The sequence below is a fragment of the Salmo salar genome, chromosome ssa26 (genome assembly GCF_905237065.1).
Source record: "Salmo salar chromosome ssa26, Ssal_v3.1, whole genome shotgun sequence".
In the NCBI taxonomy this organism is placed as follows: Eukaryota; Metazoa; Chordata; class Actinopteri; order Salmoniformes; family Salmonidae; genus Salmo; species Salmo salar.
The window spans coordinates 55,709,572-55,731,959 of record NC_059467.1 but is presented as its reverse complement, the minus strand read 5'-3'; the positions used below and the strand labels follow the sequence as shown (position 1 = coordinate 55,731,959).

The 22,388-nt window shown below is 48.0% G+C and overlaps 2 protein-coding genes across 4 annotated transcripts; one reads left to right on the top strand and one right to left on the bottom strand.

The window, feature by feature from the left end:
• Positions 1-7,125: 7,125 nt before the first annotated feature.
• On the bottom strand, positions 7,126-14,812 carry mrps11 (mitochondrial ribosomal protein S11). Of its 3 annotated transcripts, none has more exons than XM_045708599.1 (6): positions 14,645-14,812; positions 13,819-13,923; positions 11,745-11,843; positions 11,103-11,232; positions 10,853-10,937; positions 7,126-8,092 (listed from the first exon to the last, which is right to left on the bottom strand). In XM_045708599.1, exons 1-6 carry the CDS (start codon positions 14,728-14,730, stop codon positions 7,995-7,997), a joined length of 603 nt encoding a protein of 200 aa, XP_045564555.1. In that variant the 5' UTR covers positions 14,731-14,812; the 3' UTR covers positions 7,126-7,994. The 3 variants fall into 3 exon arrangements, with proteins under 3 accessions (XP_045564555.1, XP_014032196.1, XP_014032197.1); XM_014176721.2 differs by having other exon boundaries at positions 10,853-10,918; XM_014176722.2 differs by having other exon boundaries at positions 10,853-10,915.
• Positions 14,813-15,084: 272 nt separating this feature from the next.
• mrpl46 (mitochondrial ribosomal protein L46) lies at positions 15,085-19,347 on the top strand. The gene is made up of 4 exons (XM_014176720.2): positions 15,085-15,384; positions 16,235-16,439; positions 18,377-18,547; positions 18,971-19,347. Exons 1-4 carry the CDS (start codon positions 15,121-15,123, stop codon positions 19,210-19,212), a joined length of 882 nt encoding a protein of 293 aa, XP_014032195.1. The 5' UTR covers positions 15,085-15,120; the 3' UTR covers positions 19,213-19,347.
• Positions 19,348-22,388: the final 3,041 nt, after the last annotated feature.

The following is a 22,388-nucleotide window of genomic DNA, read 5'->3' as shown; positions in this document are numbered from 1 at the left end:
AGCACAACACCTTACCACTGCTACACCTGGTTATCAGCACAACACCTTACCACTGCTACACCTGGTTATCAGCACAACACCTTACCACTGCTACACCTGGTTATCAGCAGAGTCCCAACACCTTACCACTGCTACACCTGGTTATCAGCAGAGTCCCAACACCTTACCACTGCTACACCTGGTTATCAGCAGAGTCCCAACACCTTACCACTGCTACACCTGGTTATCAGCAGAGTCCCAACACCTTACCACTGCTACACCTGGTTATCAGCAGAGTCCCAACACCTTACCACTGCTACACCTGGTTATCAGCAGAGTCCCAACACCTTACCACTGCTACACCTGGTTATCAGCACAACACCTTACCACTGCTACACCTGGTTATCAGCACAACACCTTACCACTGCTACACCTGGTTATCAGCAGAGTCCCAACACCTTACCACTGCTACACCTGGTTATCAGCACAACACCTTACCACTGCTACACCTGGTTATCAGCACAACACCTTACCACTGCTACACCTGGTTATCAGCAGAGTCCCAACACCTTACCACTGTTACACCTGGTTATCAGCAGAGTCCCAACACCTTACCACTGCTACACCTGGTTATCAGCACAACACCTTACCACTGCTACACCTGGTTATCAGCACAACACCTTACCACTGCTACACCTGGTTATCAGCAGAGTCCCAACACCTTACCACTGCTACACCTGGTTATCAGCAGAGTCCCAACACCTTACCACTGCTACACCTGGTTATCAGCACAACACCTTACCACTGCTACACCTGGTTATCAGCACAACACCTTACCACTGCTACACCTGGTTATCAGCACAACACCTTACCACTGCTACACCTGGTTATCAGCAGAGTCCCAACACCTTACCACTGCTACACCTGGTTATCAGCACAACACCTTACCACTGCTACACCTGGTTATCAGCACAACACCTTACCACTGCTACACCTGGTTATCAGCACAACACCTTACCACTGCTACACCTGGTTATCAGCAGAGTCCCAACACCTTACCACTGCTACACCTGGTTATCAGCACAACACCTTACCACTGCTACACCTGGTTATCAGCACAACACCTTACCACTGCTACACCTGGTTATCAGCAGAGTCCCAACACCTTACCACTGCTACACCTGGTTATCAGCACAACACCTTACCACTGTTACACCTGGTTATCAGCACAACACCTTACCACTGCTACACCTGGTTATCAGCACAACACCTTACCACTGCTACACCTGGTTATCAGCAGAGTCCCAACACCTTACCACTGTTACACCTGGTTATCAGCACAACACCTTACCACTGCTACACCTGGTTATCAGCACAACACCTTACCACTGCTACACCTGGTTATCAGCACAACACCTTACCACTGCTACACCTGGTTATCAGCAGAGTCCCAACACCTTACCACTGCTACACCTGGTTATCAGCAGAGTCCCAACACCTTACCACTGCTACACCTGGTTATCAGCAGAGTCCCAACACCTTACCACTGATACACCTGGTTATCAGCAGAGTCCCAACACCTTACCACTGCTACACCTGGTTATCAGCACAACACCTTACCACTGCTACACCTGGTTATCAGCAGAGTCCCAACACCTTACCACTGTTACACCTGGTTATCAGCACAACACCTTACCACTGTTACACCTGGTTATCAGCACAACACCTTACCACTGCTACACCTGGTTATCAGCAGAGTCCCAACACCTTACCACTGTTACACCTGGTTATCAGCAGAGTCCCAACACCTTACCACTGCTACACCTGGTTATCAGCAGAGTCCCAACACCTTACCACTGCTACACCTGGTTATCAGCAGAGTCCCAACACCTTACCACTGTTACACCTGGTTATCAGCAGAGTCCCAACACCTTACCACTGCTACACCTGGTTATCAGCAGAGTCCCAACACCTTACCACTGCTACACCTGGTTATCAGCACAACACCTTACCACTGCTACACCTGGTTATCAGCAGAGTCCCAACACCTTACCACTGCTACACCTGGTTATCAGCAGAGTCCCAACACCTTACCACTGCTACACCTGGTTATCAGCACAACACCTTACCACTGCTACACCTGGTTATCAGCACAACACCTTACCACTGCTACACCTGGTTATCAGCACAACACCTTACCACTGCTACACCTGGTTATCAGCACAACACCTTACCACTGCTACACCTGGTTATCAGCAGAGTCCCAACACCTTACCACTGCTACACCTGGTTATCAGCACAACACCTTACCACTGCTACACCTGGTTATCAGCACAACACCTTACCACTGTTACACCTGGTTATCAGCACAACACCTTACCACTGCTACACCTGGTTATCAACACAACACCTTACCACTGCTACACCTGGTTATCAGCAGAGTCCCAACACCTTACCACTGCTACACCTGGTTATCAGCACAACACCTTACCACTGCTACACCTGGTTATCAGCACAACACCTTACCACTGATACACCTGGTTATCAGCACAACACCTTACCACTGTTACACCTGGATATCAGCACAACACCTTACCACTGCTACACCTGGTTATCAGCACAACACCTTACCACTGCTACACCTGGTTATCAGCACAACACCTTACCACTGCTACACCTGGTTATCAGCACAACACCTTACCACTGTTACACCTGGTTATCAGCACAACACCTTACCACTGCTACACCTGGTTATCAGCACAACACCTTACCACTGCTACACCTGGTTATCAGCACAACACCTTAACACTGCTACACCTGGTTATCAGCAGAGTCCCAACACCTTACCACTGCTACACCTGGTTATCAGCAGAGTCCCAACACCTTACCACTGTTACACCTGGTTATCAGCACAACACCTTACCACTGCTACACCTGGTTATCAGCACAACACCTTACCACTGCTACACCTGGTTATCAGCAGAGTCCCAACACCTTACCACTGCTACACCTGGTTATCAGCACAACACCTTACCACTGCTACACCTGGTTATCAGCACAACACCTTACCACTGCTACACCTGGTTATCAGCAGAGTCCCAACACCTTACCACTGCTACACCTGGTTATCAGCAGAGTCCCAACACCTTACCACTGCTACACCTGGTTATCAGCACAACACCTTACCACTGTTACACCTGGTTATCAGCACAACACCTTACCACTGTTACACCTGGTTATCAGCAGAGTCCCAACACCTTACCACTGCTACACCTGGTTATCAGCACAACACCTTACCACTGCTACACCTGGTTATCAGCACAACACCTTACCACTGCTACACCTGGTTATCAGCACAACACCTTACCACTGCTACACCTGGTTATCAGCACAACACCTTACCACTGCTACACCTGGTTATCAGCACAACACCTTACCACTGCTACACCTGGTTATCAGCACAACACCTTACCACTGCTACACCTGGTTATCAGCAGAGTCCCAACACCTTACCACTGCTACACCTGGTTATCAGCAGAGTCCCAACACCTTACCACTGCTACACCTGGTTATCAGCACAACACCTTACCACTGCTACACCTGGTTATCAGCACAACACCTTACCACTGCTACACCTGGTTATCAGCAGAGTCCCAACACCTTACCACTGCTACACCTGGTTATCAGCACAACACCTTACCACTGCTACACCTGGTTATCAGCAGAGTCCCAACACCTTACCACTGCTACACCTGGTTATCAGCAGAGTCCCAACACCTTACCACTGCTACACCTGGTTATCAGCAGAGTCCCAACACCTTACCACTGCTACACCTGGTTATCAGCACAACACCTTACCACTGCTACACCTGGTTATCAGCACAACACCTTACCACTGCTACACAATGATGTGATGGTAAATCTATTGAACGACGGTAAATCTATTGAATGATGTGATGGTAAATCTATTGATGGTAAATCTATTGAATTATTGAACGATGGTAAATCTATTGAATGACGGTAAATCTATTGAACGATGGTAAATCTATTGAATGATAGTGAAAAATGCTGGTCATGAGTTTTATTTTCTGAAATTCACTGATAATGAAGTCCTGGATGCTTTGTTAACATTAGACATTAATAAAAATCCCCAGGGGCTGATCATTTGGATCCTGGTCTGCTGAAGTGTGCAGCCACCCCTCATTACCGGCTCAGTAGCCCACGTTTTTAATTTAACGTTGTTATCAGGAAGTATTCCAAAAGATTGAAAATCCACGTATGTGCAGCCACTCCATGAGCCCAAATTGAGCTTGTTTCTCAGTATCAGTACCTGGGAGTCTGGATTGATGACAAGTTGTCCATCGAACGGATATAAAACATCTGACTAAGAAGATCGTTTTATTATATTGAAATAAATCATGCCTTTAGTATTAAAAATAGGAGAAAAATTGTTCAAGCAACGCTTCTCCCTGTATTGGATTTTGGTGATATTGTTTACATGCATGCGACACCACCTCCATATTAAAACCCTTGGGACGCAGTCTACCATTCAGCAATACATTTTATCACAGGGGACAGTTTTAGGACTCATCATTGTAGTCTGTACTTAATGTGGGATGGACCTTTCTGTCTGTAAGAAGAGAGCTGCATTCTCTTTTGATTTATTTACAAAGCAACCTGACAGAAACTCCCTCGATATGTAACATAACTAAGATAAGAACCAGAAGTTACCAAACCCGTCCTCAGGAATGGATAACACCAGAGATCCCTTCAGTCTCCACAGATTTAGGAATGGATAACACCAGAGATCCCTTCAGTCTCCACAGATTTAGGAATGGATAACACCAGAGATCCCTTCAGTCTCCACAGATTTAGGAATGGATAACACCAGAGATCCCTTCAGTCTACACAGATTTAGGAATGGATAACACCAGAGATCAATTCAGTCTCCATAGATTTAGGAATGGATAACACCAGAGATCCCTTCAGTCTCCACAGATTTAGGAATGGATAACACCAGAGATCCCTTCAGTCTCCACAGATTTAGGAATGGATAACACCAGAGATCCCTTCAGTCTCCACAGATTTAGGAATGGATAACACCAGAGATCCCTTCAGTCTCCACAGATTTAGGAATGGATAACACCAGAGATCCCTTCAGTCTCCACAGATTTAGGAATGGATAACACCAGAGATCCCTTCAGTCTCCACAGATTTAGGAATGGATAACACCAGAGATCCCTTCAGTCTCCACAGATTTAGGAATGGATAACACCAGAGATCCCTTCAGTCTCCACAGATTTAGGAATGGATAACACCAGAGATCCCTTCAGTCTCCACAGATTTAGGAATGGATAACACCAGAGATCCCTTCAGTCTCCACAGATTTAGGAATGGATAACACCAGAGATCAATTCAGTCTCCACAGATTTAGGAAAATCAGCGTTTTAGTTTTTTTGCCCCTAATTTGTGTACCAATTCGCAGAGTTCACTGTAGTCAGATGTACTGGTGCCACTCAGACGTACTGGTGCCACTCAGGCAGTTAGATGTACTGGTGCCACTCAGGCAGTCAGATGAGCTGGTGCCACTCAGGCAGTTAGATGTACTGGTGCCACTCAGGCAGTTAGATGTACTGGTGCCACTCAGGCAGTTAGATGTACTGGTGCCACTCAGACAGTTAGATGTACTGGTGCCACTCAGGCAGTCAGATGTACTGGTGCCACTCAGGCAGTTAGATGTGCTGGTGCCACTCAGATGTGCTGGTGCCACTCAGATGTACTGGTGCCACTCAGGCAGTTAGATGGGCTGGTGCCACTCAGACAGTCAGATGAGCTGGTGCCACTCAGGCAGTTAGATGTACTGGTGCCACTCAGATGTACTGGTGCCACTCAGGCAGTTAGATGTACTGGTGCCACTCAGGCAGTTAGATGTACTGGTGCCACTCAGACAGTTAGATGTACTGGTGCCACTCAGGCAGTCAGATGTACTGGTGCCACTCAGGCAGTTAGATGTGCTGGTGCCACTCAGATGTGCTGGTGCCACTCAGATGTACTGGTGCCACTCAGGCAGTTAGATGGGCTGGTGCCACTCAGACAGTCAGATGAGCTGGTGCCACTCAGGCAGTTAGATGTACTGGTGCCACTCAGGCAGTTAGATGTACTGGTGCCACTCAGGCAGTTAGATGTACTGGTGCCACTCAGACAGTTAGATGTACTGGTGCCACTCAGGCAGTTAGATGTACTGGTGCCACTCAGACAGTCAGATGTACTGGTGCCACTCAGGCAGTTAGATGTGCTGGTGCCACTCAGATGTGCTGGTGCCACTCAGGCAGTTAGATGGGCTGGTGCCACTCAGGCAGTTAGATGTACTGGTGCCACTCAGACAGTCAGATGTACTGGTGCCCCTCAGGCAGTTTGCATTACTGATTGAGGACCTCTATGTAGTTGGATGGGATTGCTTTTGTTAATTGTGTGATGAATTATATTGTTTTAGTTTTGTTTTTATTATGTGTACAGGGCTCTCTTGTAAAAATAGATTTTTAATCTCATTGTGACTCCCTGTTTAAATAAATACAATTAAATGAGCGAGCTAGGACGGACGTAGTCCACAACTATTTGTTCAGCGCTTTTGAAATGTGCAGAATTCAGAACATGGGCCGTTCTTACAGTATTCTCCCTGTACACCAAGTCAGAACCGTAGGATAAATAAAGGGGCATATAAGCAAACTATGAAAACAGGTTATAGGCTACATGTGCACCACCAAGTCAGAACAGTAGGTGAAAATAGACCAAATTATTAGGGTGAGGAACATAGGCTACTAACAGCTTACTACACAACATACACTTAGTGTTACTTCCTTAGCTACAGTATACACATCTCCCTGGCATATTACATCATTTTTGCAGCAGGATACAAGAGATTTTAGGACTCAGTAGCAGAGATGTTCTGTTACCTGCTGTACAGCAGCTTCTTTTATACATTGTAACATGTTTGGTTTCAAAGGACTAACGTGACGAAGTAAAGATGGGTGTCTGTGTGTCTAGCATGTTGTGTTGTCCAGTAATGACATGAAATACTCTACATATTCTCACTCTAAAGATTAAATGGATGCCATGACTACCAAAACCACCCAGTCCAGACATAAACACTGGTAAATAACTGTTTATTTGGAAATGGAAAGTAGAGTTCAAATATCAGTCCCCATTATGCTGAGATAACTGTGGCTTTAAATGGGAGATGTAGTCTGTATGTGATGCTATACAAGTGGTCATGTAGTCTGAATGTGATGCTATACAAGTGGTCATGTAGTCTGTATGTAGTCTATACAGGTGGTTATGTAGTCTATACAGGTGGTCATCATGGAAGTCAGCACGATCTGTAACGTTGTACACCTCGATGGAACCAGGAAGTCACCACGGTCTGTAACCAGGAAGTCAGCACGATCTGTAACGTTGTACACCTCGATGGAACCAGGAAGTCACCACGGTCTGTAACGTTTGACTAGTTGATGAACAGAGTTTCTGCAAAAACTGTCCGCATGTTTTGGTTGTTGACCTCATGTTAGTTGTGAGAAACCTGATAACCTGGTCAGACCAGTCCTTCTCCAGCTGGAAGCCTGGTCTTTATAATACATGCTGGGGTTTGTGTGGATATGGATTTAATAAACATAGAAAATGATGGGAACTTTAAATACAGCCTCGTTCCAGATTCCCTCTGTCTGTCTCTAGATGTACATGCATTCAGGGCCAGTTTCCCGGACACAGATAAAGCCTAGTCCTGGACTGAAGATTCTACACATTGAAATTGTTTTTCAGTCCAGGGATTCATCTGTGTCCGACGAAACAGGCCCTGAATGTTTCACCAACATTTCTACACGTACAAGTATTTTCCAAAATGCTTAAATTACCAGTAAAAAACAAAAAATAAAGTCTTCATACAACAACATTAAACATGTTACAAGACAGATGGCTGGACCCCTGCAGTCCATGATGGTACGGTCCTTGTTCATATTCTTCTAGCCTTGCGAGGGCGACAACCATTGTGTGGTACGGGGGTGTTGTCTGTGATGGACACAACCTCCAATCCTCCCATGGTCAAACCCTTGATGGCAGACTACAGAGAGAGGGGGGGACAGAGAGAGAGCGAGAGACAGAGAGGGGGGGACACGAGAGAGAGCGAGAGAGAGGGGGACAGAGAGCGGGGGGGACAGAGAGCGGGGGGGACAGAGAGCGAGGGGGACAGAGAGAGAGAGCGAGGGGGACAGAGAGACACAGAGACAGACAGAGAGAGAGAGACAGAAATGCATCAGAACCAAATCAATGATAACGAGTCATATCTTTTCCGCGTCTCTACAAGATTCTGACTGAACACATTTAAAACCAGATTTTTTTTATTTAACCAGGTAAATTGACTGAGAACACATTCTCATTTAAAGCAATGACCCGAGGAATAGTTACAGGGGAGAAATGACTGAGCCAATTGGAAGCTGGGGATGATTAGGTGGCCGTGATGGTATGAGGGACAGATTGGGAATTTAGCCAGGACACCAGGGTTAACACCCCTACTCTAACGATAAGCACCATGGGATCTTTAGTGACCACAGAGAGGTCAGGACACCCATTTAACATCCCATCCGAAAGATGGCAACCCTACACAGGGCAATGTCCCCAGTCACTGCCCTGGGGCATTTGGGATAATCGTTTTAGACCAGAGGAAAGAGTACCTCCTACTGTCCCTCCAACACCACTTCCAGCAGCATCTGGTCTCCCATCCAGAGACTGACCAGGACCAACCCTGCTTAGCTTCAGAAGCAAGCCAGAAGTGGGATGCAGGGTGGTAGGCTGCTGGTTAAAGCCAGCGGTGGGATGCAGGGTGGTAGGCTGCTGGTTAAAGCCAGCGGTGGGATGCAGGGTGGTAGGCTGCTGGTTAAAGCCAGCGGTGGGATGCAGGGTGGTAGGCTGCTGGTTAAAGCCAGCAGTGGGATGCAGGGTGGTAGGCTGCTGGTTAAAGCCAGCAGTGGGATGCAGGGTGGTAGGCTGCTGGTTAAAGCCAGCAGTGGGATGCAGGGTGGTAGGCTGCTGGTTAAAGCCAGCAGTGGGATGCAGGGTGGTAGGCTGCTGGTTAAAGCCAGCAGTGGGATGCAGGGTGGTAGGCTGCTGGTTAAAGCCAGCGGTGGGATGCAGGGTGGTAGGCTGCTGGTTAAAGCCAGCAGTGGGATGCAGGGTGGTAGGCTGCTGGTTAAAGCCAGCGGTGGGATGCAGGGTGGTAGGCTGCTGGTTAAAGCCAGCAGTGGGATGCAGGGTGGTAGGCTGCTGGTTAAAGCCAGCAGTGGGATGCAGGGTGGTAGGCTGCTGGTTAAAGCCAGCAGTGGGATGCAGGGTGGTCGGCTGCTGGTTAAAGCCAGCGGTGGGATGCAGGGTGGTAGGCTGCTGGTTAAAGCCAGCAGTGGGATGCAGGGTGGTCGGCTGCTGGTTAAAGCCAGCAGTGGGATGCAGGGTGGTAGGCTGCTGGTTAAAGCCAGCGGTGGGATGCAGGGTGGTAGGCTGCTGGTTAAAGCCAGCAGTGGGGTGCAGGGTGGTAGGCTGCTGGTTAAAGCCAGCAGTGGGATGCAGGGTGGTAGGCTGCTGGTTAAAGCCAGCAGTGGGATGCAGGGTGGTAGGCTGCTGGTTAAAGCCAGCAGTGGGATGCAGGGTGGTAGGCTGCTGGTTAAAGCCAGCAGTGGGATGCAGGGTGGTAGGCTGCTGGTTAAAGCCAGCAGTGGGGTGCAGGGTGGTAGGCTGCTGGTTAAAGCCAGCAGTGGGATGCAGGGTGGGATGCAGGGTGGTAGGCTGCTGGTTAAAGCCAGCAGTGGGATGCAGGGTGGGGTGCAGGGTGGTAGGCTGCTGGTTAAAGCCAGCAGTGGGATGCAGGGTGGGATGCAGGGTGGTAGGCTGCTGGTTAAAGCCAGCAGTGGGGTGCAGGGTGGTAGGCTGCTGGTTAAAGCCAGCAGTGGGATGCAGGGTGGGATGCAGGGTGGTAGACTGCTGGTTAAAGCCAGCGGTGGGATGCAGGGTGGTAGGCTGCTGGTTAAAGCCAGCAGTGGGATGCAGGGTGGTCGGCTGCTGATTAAAGCCAGCAGTGGGATGCAGGGTGGTAGGCTGCGGGTTAAAGCCAGCAGTGGGATGCAGGGTGGTAGGCTGCTGGTTAAAGCCAGCAGTGGGATGCAGGGTGGTAGGCTGCTGGTTAAAGCCAGCAGTGGGATGCAGGGTGGTAGGCTGCTGGTTAAAGCCAGCAGTGGGATGCAGGGTGGTCGGCTGCTGGTTAAAGCCAGCAGTGGGATGCAGGGTGGTAGGCTGCTGGTTAAAGCCAGCAGTGGGATGCAGGGTGGTAGGCTGCTGGTTAAAGCCAGCAGTGGGATGCAGGGTGGTAGGCTGCTGGTTAAAGCCAGCAGTGGGATGCAGGGTGGTAGGCTGCTGGTTAAAGCCAGCAGTGGGATGCAGGGTGGTAGGCTGCTGGTTAAAGCCAGCAGTGGGATGCAGGGTGGTAGGCTGCTGGTTAAAGCCAGCAGTGGGATGCAGGGTGGTAGGCTGCTGGTTAAAGCCAGCAGTGGGATGCAGGGTGGTAGGCTGCTGGTTAAAGCCAGCAGTGGGATGCAGGGTGGTAGGCTGCTGGTTAAAGCCAGCAGTGGGATGCAGGGTGGTAGGCTGCTGGTTAAAGCCAGCAGTGGGATGCAGGGTGGTAGGCTGCTGGAAAACTGCTAGTATAATTTCAGAGTGAGGAGATGCATCATGCCCTGTATTATGGGAACAATGTTTATCTCTACGGTATAATTTTCATGAATTCTGCATTTCTTCAGTTTGTCAACTGTGATGAAGTGGTGAACGAGGTACTCACCAAGCGTCCAGGACCCAGACCTTTCACCAACACGCGGACAAACGTCACTCCGACCGCTGTGGCCTTCTGACCAGGAGAACAACACCTTATCATTTATCAGGAAACAGAAATTCATCTTTTTTCCCCCAGTTTGTTTTAGGCTCTACTGCCATCTAGTGGAGAAGAGATGTGTTCTTGTCTGTAGCAGCCAGGCTAGAACTATGAGCTATACGTCTACATTATCTATATTTTCCATATGGTCTCATCTTACCGCTGCAGCTGAGATGCCTGCTGTCTGAGCAGCGATGGGAGTGGACTTCTTGACATTCTTGAACCCCTCTGTTCCACATGATGTTCTGACCATGAACTGGCCCTCACAGTCTGTCACCTGGACGTGTGTACTGGAGGAGGGGACACGTTAAAATATATCAACTGGACATGTGGAGGGGGACAGGTTAAAATATATCACCTGGACATGTGTACTGGAGGAGGGGACACGTTAAAATATATCACCTGGACATGTGTACTGGAGGAGGGGACACGTTAAAATATATCACCTGGACATGTGTCCTGGAGGGGGACACGTTAAAATATATCACCTGGACATGTGTACTGGAGGAGGGGACACGTTAAAATATATCACCTGGACATGTGGAGGGGGGACACGTTAAAATATATCACCTGGACATGTGTCCTGGAGGGGACACGTTAAAATATATCACCTGGACATGTGGAGGGGGGGGACACGTTAAAATATATCACTTGGACATGTGGAGGGGGGACACGTTAAAATATATCACCTGAACATGTGTCCTGGAGGGGGACACGTTAAAATATATCACCTGGACATGTGTTCTGGACGGGGGACACGTTAAAATATATCAGTTATTCACATCACTGTCTGTCAGCTTACTTGTTATATGTGGCTTTGATATGTGCTATTGGCAACTCCTCGTATTTCTTCCCAGCCCATCTCAGCACACTGTCCTGGCCAGGCATCGGAGGGAGGTGACTTAGAGAGGAGGAAGAAACATGGACAAACTGTTGGAAACGTGACAATATTGAGCAAAAACTATTGCAAACAAAAAAAGATCACATTTCAAAGTCGGATTCATTTCCGATTCAAACAAGCATACTAAGAATAGAGGAAGGAAGGAATATGCTGGCTTCTAGCCTTTAGTTTGGTGTGAATGTTGCCTGTAATCCAGGGCTTCTGGTTGGGATATGTACGTGCAGTCACTGTGGGGGACGTTGTCGATGCACTTATTGATGAAGCCAGTGACTGTGGTGATGTACTCCTCAATACCATTGGATGAATCCCGGAACTTATTCCAGTCTGTGATAGCAAAACAGTCCTGTAGCTTTGCATCTGCTTCACCTGACCACTTCCGTATTGAGCGAGTCACTGGTACTTCCTGCTTTAGTTTTTGCTTGTTAGCAGGAATCAGGAGAATAGAATTATGGTCAGATTTTCCAAATGGAGGGCGAGGGAGAGCTCTGTATGCGTCTCTGTGTGTGGGGTAAAGATGGTCTAGAGTAGTTTTTTTCTTCTGGTTGCACGTGTGACATGCTGGTAGAAATAAGGTCAAACGGATTTAAGTTTCCCTGCATTAAAGTCCCCGGCCACTAGGAGCGCCACCTCTGGATGAGCGTTTTCCTGTTTGCTTATGGCCTTATACAGCTGGTTGAGGGGCGTTCCTAGCATCGGTCTGTGGTGGTAAATAGACGGCTACGATGAGGTATTTTATCTCAGGCGATCAATACCTCGAGACTTCTTTAATATTAGACGTCGCGCACCAGCAGTTATTGACAAAAACAAACACCTCCCGCCCCTCGTCTTTCCAGACGTAGCTGCTCTGTCCCGCCGATGCACGGAGAAGCCAGCCAGTTCTATATTATCCGTGTCGTCGTTCAGCCACGACTCGGTGAAACATAAAATATGACCGTTTTTAATGTCCCGTTGGTAGGATAGTCTTAATAGTAGATGGCCCAGTTTGTTTTCCAGTGACTGCACGTTGGCCAATAATACGGAGGGAAGTCGTGGTTTACCTACTCGTCTACGAATTCTTTAAAATGCACCCCGGCCCCTCCTCCCCCTTTTCTTCACGCTGATGACAGGGATTTGGGCCTTGTCTTGACAAAGCAATATATATATATATTTATTTTTTTTACTTCGGACTCATTAATAAAAAAATCTGCGTCCAATTCGAGGTGACTAATCGCTGTTCAGAAGCTCTTTTCGGTCATAAGAGACGTTAAGCAGCAACATTATGTACAAAATAAGTTACAAACATTACAAATAAACAAACAAAATTAGCATAGTTGGTTAGGAGCCTGTAAAACGGCAGCCATCCCCCTCCGGCGCCATAATTATACCTCAACTGTTAAGCAAGTTGAGGAGAATAAATTACTTGGTGTTACCTTAGATTGTAAACTGTCATGGTCAAAACATATAGATTCAAATGGTTGTAAAGACGGGGAAGAGGTCTGTCTGCTTTTGTTTGACTTCACCCTCCACAAAGCAAGTCCTGCAGGCTGTAGTTTTGTCTTATCTGTCTGGCGCGCTCCGTACACCTGTGTTAATTAGCTGTCTGGCGCGCTCCGTGCACCTGTGTTAATTAGCTGTCTGGCGCGCTCCGTACACCTGTGTTAATTAGCTGTCTGGCGCGCTCCGTACACCTGTGTTAATTAGCTGTCTGGCGCGCTCCGTACACCTGTGTTAATTAGCTGTCTGGCGCGCTCCGTACACCTGTGTTAATTAGCTGTCTGGCGCGCTCCGTACACCTGTGTTAATTAGCTGTCTGGCGCGCTCCGTACACCTGTGTCAGCAAAACTCAGGAAGTGGAGCTGAATTATAGTTTTGCTGGATGGATCTGGGTGTAGTGTAGGGACCAGGCAGAATGGCTGAGAAGTGCAGGGACGAGGCAGAATGGCTGAGAAGTGCAGGGACGAGGCAGAATGCCACAGAGTCTGAGAGCTAGTGTTACCTGAACTCTTTGGATATTTTCCCAGGTGTGGCTGAGACACTGGCCTCCTCCTGCAACCTGACAGCACTGGAGGACACTGCTCTCTGCAGACTGCTGGTTCCACAACTACAACAGAGAATAAAACAAATCAAAAATCAACACAGCGACTTCAAAAACAGGCAGACAGAAGCTGCAAGTAGCAATGTGATTATTGTTCACAAACTGGCTAGCAAGTGTTGATAAATCAAACTGTTCATTTTGAGATAGTCCAGTAACTGTCCAGATCATAAACCTCTGCTACACACACTGAACAGACTTAACACATAAACACCACATGTAAAGGTGTTGGTTTCATGAGCTGAAATTTAAAAAACTAAATCCCAGAAAGTTTTTCTCAAATTATTTACACAAATTTGTTTACGTCCCTGTTAGTGAGCATTTCTTCTATGCCAAGATAATCCATCCACCTGACAGGTGTGGCATATTAAGAAGCTTTAAAAAAGGTCCACCAATGGCTGCAGCCCTGCCCAGTCATGTGAAATCCATAGATTAGGGAATAATTCATTCATTTCAATTGACTCTTGTCCTTATATGAACTGTAACTCAATAAAATCTTAGAAATTGTTACATGTTGCGTTTATAATTTAGTTTAGATAGATAGATAGATAGATAGATAGATAGATAGATAGATAGATAGATAACTAACAATTTTTGTCTAGTTTAATTAAAGTACCAGACTACCAATTGGTCAAACTAGCCTCATAAAATAACATTATCTAGCCAGCTAGTCAATTGCATTACATGGGATTTCGTATAATAATAAAAAATAAAAAAACGAGATACTTACATTGAGCCTCCTGCATTGAAGGAACCAGCAACCTGTTGGCAGGCTCTCCTGCCAGAATGAGATAATATAACGTTTAATTTATACATGATGAACTAATATAACTTAGCTACTAGAAACCAGCAGGGTAGCTGGTGTTACACAACAACATGTGTGACATTGAGGAGGTTTCCGTTCACTATGACGCGTTTCCTGGAATAGTACATTATTAACCTTGTGGGGGAAAGGTACAAATTATTACAAAAAATATTTAGTTCTAAAATCTGATGCATAAACTTTTTTTTATTTCTACATTAAATGTATCTAAGATCAATTTAAACAAATATGTTTCAATGAAGCTACATCTTAATGTTATATATATTTGTATTTAATTTCAAACTACGTTTATCTTCATTTCCTCTACACCCTTTTCTTTTCTTATTTAGTATAATCTCTCCCTTCTTCGCAGAGGATTGTGGGTGGAAAACTGGAGAATCAAAATGGCGGCGCCCTGTTCCAGGATGGTGAATCGTTCTTTATTTCGGCAATTTATGACACATGTCAGACGGACAGGGCTCAAACATGCAGGAGTTCGTCTGATGTCTCTTAGTTGTGTTTGTCGAACTGCGACTCGGAGCCAAAGTAAACCGGGAAGCGTCGCGTCGCCGTGGAAGCTGTACGGGGCGGTGTGTCTCCAGAGGCTGCCGGTCATATCGCAGGAGCGGAACCCGGTCGAGGACCGATTCGCTGAGCTCATGCATCAGGTATACATGTTGTTTTTCATTCATTTGGTCAATGGCTGTAGTCACTAGTGAATAAACACTCAGAGAGATGGTTTACTGACTGTGGTCCTTGAAGTGGATGTGCAGGCCAATGCAGGTCTTTGCTTCAAGCTTTGCACTAACACATATTCAAATTCAAGACTTCATTGAGTTGAATCAGTAGTGTAAGGGTAGAATGAAACCCTGCATCCTGTTGCTCTCCATTACTCTGCTCCAGGGTTTGAAATACCGGTGAATGAAGAGTTAGAAGTTAGTTCCCCTAAATGCAACAAACTCTGGTGTGGCCCTAAATAATGCTAATTTAACCATTCTTCGCTTTGTTTAAAATGCAATGTTAAATATGATTTAGACACCAATCACTAGACAACTAGCCATTAGCTAGACACCAATATCACTAGACACCAATATCACTAGACACCAATATCACTAGTCTACAGCTAGACACCAATATCACTAGACACCAATATCACTAGACACCAATATCACTAGACAACTAGCCTACAGCTAGACACCAACATCACTAGACACCAACATCACTAGACACCAACATCACTAGACAACTAGCCTACAGCTAGACACCAACATCGCTAGACACCAACATCGCTAGACAACTAGCCTACACGCTAGACACCAACATCGCTAGACACCAACATCGCTAGACACCAACATCGCTAGACACCAACATCGCTAGACAACTAGCCTACAGCTAGACACCAATATCACTAGACACCAATATCACTAGACACCAATATCACTAGACAACTTGATATCTTGTTTGTGATATCCTAGGAAGGAGAGGCTGATGTCTTGTTTGTGATATCCTTAATCCCAGATGGAGCTGGAGAGGAGCTTGCTGTCGGAACATGAGCAGAGGCTCCTCGAGGAAGCGGAGCGCGTGAGACGTAAACAGGCGGACAACTACGATTCAGACGAGGAGGAGGCAGACTACGGTGGCCAGGAGACCATCACAGCTCAGGACCAGGAGGACACCTGGGAACAGAATCTCAAACACTTCCAACCTGCTCTCAGAGACAGAGGTAGGAATCAGAGAGGTTGTCCTGAATGGCACCCTATTCCCTATACACTGACTATACAAAACATTAGGAACAAATCACATGTTATTGGTCACGTGCTTCATGAACAACAGGTGGAGACTAACAGTGAAATGCTTCATGAACAACAGGTTTACTGATAACATCTCCAGATAGCTAGGTGGACCAAGTCAGTCCATTCATCTCCACATAGCTAGGTGGACCAGTCAGTCCATTCATCTCCAGATAGCTAGGTGGACCAGTCATAGTCAGTCCATTCATCTCCAGATAGCTAGGTGGACCAGTCAGTCAGACATTCATCTCCAGATAGCTAGGTGGACCAGTCAGTCCATTCATCTCCAGATAGCTAGGTGGACCAGTCAGTCCATTCATCTCCAGATAGCTAGGTGGACCTCAAGTCAGTCCATTCATCTCCAGATAGCTAGGTGGACCAGTCAGTCCATTCATCTCCAGATAGCTAGGTGGACCAGTCAGTCCATTCATCTCCAGATAGCTAGGTGGACCAGTCAGTCCATTCATCTCCAGATAGCTAGGTGGACCAGTCAGTCCGTTCATCTCCAGATAGCTAGGTGGACCAGTCAGTCCGTTCATCTCCAGATAGCTAGGTGGACCAGTCCATAGTCAGCCCATTCATCACCAGATAGCTAGGTGGACCAGTCCATAGTCAGTACATTCATCTCCAGATAGCTAGGTGGACCAGTCAGTCCATTCATTTCCAGATAGCTAGGTGGACCAGTCAGTCCATTCATCTCCAGATAGCTAGGTGGACCAGTCAGTGCCATTCATCTCCAGATAGCTAGGTGGACCAAGTCAGTCCATTCATCTCCAGATAGCTAGGTGGACCAGTCAGTCCATTCATCTCCAGATAGCTAGGTGGACCACAGTCAGTCCGTTCATCTCCAGATAGCTAGGTGGACCAGTCAGTCCGTTCATCTCCAGATAGCTAGGTGGACCAGTCCAAAGTCAGTCCATTCATCTCCAGATAGCTAGGTGGACCAGTCCATAGTCAGCCCATTCATCTCCAGATAGCTAGGTGGACCAGTCAAGTCAGACATTCATCTCCAGATAGCTAGGTGGACCAGTCAGTCCATTCATTTCCAGATAGCTAGGTGGACCAGTCCATGGTCAGTCCATTCATCACCAGATAGCTAGGTGGACCAGTCCATAGTCAGCACATTCATCACCAGATAGCTAGGTGGACCAGTCCATAGTCAGTACATTCATCTCCAGATAGCTAGGTGGACCAGTCAGTCCATTCATCTCCAGATAGCTAGGTGGACCAGTCAGTCCATTCATCTCCAGATAGCTAGGTGGACCAGTCCATGGTCAGTCCATTCATCACCAGATAGCTAGGTGGACCAGTCAGTCCATTCATCTCCAGATAGCTAGGTGGACCAGTCAGTCCATTCATCTCCAGATAGCTAGGTGGACCAGTCAGTCCATCCATCTCCAGATAGCTAGGTGGACCAGTCAGTCCATTCATCTCCAGATATGGGTTAGGGTAGTAGCAGGGATATGGTGTAGGGGTTAGGGGTAGGGGTTAGCGTAGTAGCAGGGATATGGGTTAGGGTTAGCGTAGTAGCAGGGATAGGGTTAGGGGATAGGGGTAGTAGCAGGGTTAGGGGTAGGGGTAGCGTTAGGGTAGTAGCAGGGTTAGCGTTAGGGTAGTAGCAGGGATATGGTGTACCGCAGTACAATGAATGGGCAAGAGGGGGGGGGCAAAAACTAAGTTACACTAACAACAAATGAATACATCTCAATCAGGTAAATATAAATCATAAAAGTGCGTACCTAATATTTCATCATATACATTCATATTTAATTATATTTACACAAATGTACATGGAGCTCTGAATGTTCTGTCTTTTTATACAAATATGTCTGAAATCGGCCTCTAATTGACGTGTAACTCTGTGTTTCAGATGTAGGTGTTCCAGCGCTGGGCTCAGTGGAGAGGTGTCTAGGAGACAGCCTGGTCCTGCTGGTACAGCAGACTGTCGCTAAAGGAAACATCTGGCTGCTCCCTCAGGCCCAGTGGGAGGCAGGGGAGACTCTCCGACAGACAGCGGAGAGAGGCCTCGCCAGCCTGCCAGGTTAGCTGTGTACTCCTGCTACTAGATCCCTATCTAGTGCACTACTTTATAGGCCCTGGGTAAACGTAGTGCTCTGAATTAGAGAGAGGGGGGGGGGGGGAGCAAATTTGGGGATGTGGTGTTTTCCTCCTTGTCGGAACATTTCCGTCAGGTGTTCAAACACCATCTCTACTGCTGGACTATGGACATGTCTGGAAGATTCCAGACATATCTAGATGGCAAATGCTTCAGCAAGAGATCTATGCGACGTTATTGATCTGGGCTATATATATATATATATATATCAAACTATACTAGTTCTGTATCATGATCGAGCCCTTCACCTGAACACTACTGGTATATCAGCTAAGACTCTTGCCATTTTAGCTTCTTCTTCTTCTGTGTTGTCCAACTGTATTCTAACTCCGTGTTTGTTTATCCCAGAGGCTGATTTCAAGGCTACATTCCTTGGCAACACCCCCTGTGGAGTGTACAAGTACAAATTCCCCAAAGACGTCCAGACGGAGGGTTGCGTCGGAGCCAAAGTGTTCTTTTTCAAAGCTTTACTGTCCGCTGGTTCAGCCGGTCAGAAAGAACCTTTCCTGTGGGCGAAGAAGACTGAACTGCAGGGTTACCTGAAGCCAGCGTACCTGGAGAAGGTTAACCGCTTCATACTCGACCTGTGATGAGATCTGATGGAGAAGATGTCATGTTTTCTGTCACGGCAACTGTTGTTTTCTCCGCTCGTTCACTTTGTGTATAAGAGAGCATGATTAAAGTGTATAATTTTTGTTCCAACATATTAAACCATTCAGAGTGTTGTCTGTTGGCCTATATCCCAGAGGATAGAAAGCCAGTCTCTTGGCCTGTGTTTTGTTCTATGCAGACAGTGTATTGTCCCGTCCTCCACTAGATGGCAGTAGTGAGACAGGGAGAGGCTGGTCGGGACAGTGTATTGTCCCGTCCTCCACTAGATGGCAGTAGTGAGACAGAGGAGAGACTGGTCAGGACAGTGTATTGTCCCATCCTCCACTAGATGGCAGTAGTGAGACGGAGAGGCTGGTCAGGACAGTGTATTGTCCCGTCCTCCTCTAGATGGCAGTAGTGAGAGAGGAGAGGCTGGTCAGGACAGTGTATTGTCCCGTCCTCCACTAGATGGCAGTAGTGAGACAGAGGAGAGACTGGTCAGGACAGTGTATTGTCCCGTCCTCCACTAGATGGCAGTAGTGAGACAGAGGAGAGGCTGGTCAGGACAGTGTATTGTCCCGTCCTCCACTAGATGGCAGTAGTGAGACAGAGGAGAGACTGGTCAGGACAGTGTATTGTCCCGTCCTCCACTAGATGGCAGTAGTGAGACAGAGGAGAGGCTGGTCAGGACAGTGTATTGTCCCGTCCTCCACTAGATGGCAGTAGTGAGACGGAGAGGCTGGTCAGGACAGTGTATTGTCCCGTCCTCCACTAGATGGTAGTAGTGAGACAGAGGAGAGGCTGGTCAGGACAGTGTATTGTCCCGTCCTCCACTAGATGGCAGTAGTGAGACAGAGGAGAGGCTGGTCGGGACAGTGTATTGTCCCGTCCTCCTCTAGATGGCAGTAGTGAGACAGAGGAGAGGCTGGTCAGGACAGTGTATTGTCCCGTCCTCCACTAGATGGCAGTAGTGAGACAGAGGAGAGGCTGGTCAGGACAGTGTATTGTCCCGTCCTCCTCTAGATGGTAGTAGTGAGACGGAGAGGCTGGTCAGGACAGTGTATTGTCCCGTCCTCCACTAGATGGCAGTAGTGAGACAGAGGAGAGGCTGGTCAGGACAGTGTATTGTCCCGTCCTCCACTAGATGGCAGTAGTGAGACAGAGGAGAGGCTGGTCAGGACAGTGTATTGTCCCGTCCTCCACTAGATGGCAGTAGTGAGACAGAGGAGAGGCTGGTCAGGACAGTGTATTGTCCTGTCCTCCACTAGATGGCAGTAGTGAGACAGAGGAGAGGCTGGTCGGGACAGTGTATTGTCCCGTCCTCCACTAGATGGCAGTAGTGAGACAGAGGAGAGGCTGGTCAGGACAGTGTATTGTCCTGTCCTCCACTAGATGGTAGTAGTGAGACAGAGGAGAGGCTGGTCAGGACAGTGTATTGTCCTGTCCTCCACTAGATGGCAGTAGTGAGACAGGAGAGGCTGGTCAGGACAGTGTATTGTCCCGTCCTCCACTAGATGGCAGTAGTGAGACAGAGGAGAGACTGGTCAGGACAGTGTATTGTCCCATCCTCCACTAGATGGTAGTAGTGAGAGAGGAGAGGCTGGTCAGGACAGTGTATTGTCCTGTCCTCCACTAGATGGCAGTAGTGAGACAGAGGAGAGACTGGTCAGGACAGTGTATTGTCCTGTCCTCCACTAGATGGCAGTAGTGAGACAGAGACTGGTCAGGACAGTGTATTGTCCCGTCCTCCACTAGATGGCAGTAGTGAGACAGAGGAGAGGCTGGTCAGGACAGTGTATTGTCCCGTCCTCCACTAGATGGCAGTAGTGAGACAGAGGAGAGGCTGGTCGGGACAGTGTATTGTCCCGTCCTCCACTAGATGGTAGTAGTGAGACAGAGGAGAGGCTGGTCGGGACAGTGTATTGTCCCGTCCTCCACTAGATGGTAGTAGTGAGAGAGGAGAGGCTGGTCAGGACAGTGTATTGTCCTGTCCTCCACTAGATGGCAGTAGTGAGACAGAGGAGAGACTGGTCAGGACAGTGTATTGTCCCGTCCTCCACTAGATGGTAGTAGTGAGACGGAGGAGAGACTGGTCAGGACAGTGTATTGTCCTGTCCTCCACTAGATGGCAGTAGTGAGACAGAGGAGAGGCTGGTCAGGACAGTGTATTGTCCCGTCCTCCACTAGATGGTAGTAGTGAGACAGAGGAGAGACTGGTCAGGACAGTGTATTGTCCCGTCCTCCACTAGATGGCAGTAGTGAGACAGAGGAGAGGCTGGTCAGGACAGTGTATTGTCCCGTCCTCCACTAGATGGCAGTAGTGAGACAGAGAGGCTGGTCAGGACAGTGTATTGTCCTGTCCTCCACTAGATGGCAGTAGTGAGACGGAGAGGCTGGTCAGGACAGTGTATTGTCCCGTCCTCCACTAGATGGCAGTAGTGAGACAGAGGAGAGGCTGGTCAGGACAGTGTATTGTCCCGTCCTCCACTAGATGGCAGTAGTGAGACAGAGAGACTGGTCAGGACAGTGTATTGTCCTGTCCTCCACTAGATGGCAGTAGTGAGACAGAGGAGAGGCTGGTCAGGACAGTGTATTGTCCCGTCCTCCACTAGATGGCAGTAGTGAGACAGGAGAGGCTGGTCAGGACAGTGTATTGTCCTGTCCTCCACTAGATGGCAGTAGTGAGACAGGAGAGGCTGGTCAGGACAGTGTATTGTCCCGTCCTCCACTAGATGGCAGTAGTGAGACAGAGGAGAGACTGGTCAGGACAGTGTATTGTCCCGTCCTCCACTAGATGGTAGTAGTGAGAGAGGAGAGGCTGGTCAGGACAGTGTATTGTCCTGTCCTCCACTAGATGGCAGTAGTGAGACAGAGGAGAGACTGGTCAGGACAGTGTATTGTCCTGTCCTCCACTAGATGGCAGTAGTGAGACAGAGACTGGTCAGGACAGTGTATTGTCCCGTCCTCCACTAGATGGCAGTAGTGAGACAGAGGAGAGGCTGGTCAGGACAGTGTATTGTCCCGTCCTCCACTAGATGGCAGTAGTGAGACAGAGGAGAGGCTGGTCGGGACAGTGTATTGTCCCGTCCTCCACTAGATGGTAGTAGTGAGACAGAGGAGAGGCTGGTCGGGACAGTGTATTGTCCCGTCCTCCACTAGATGGTAGTAGTGAGAG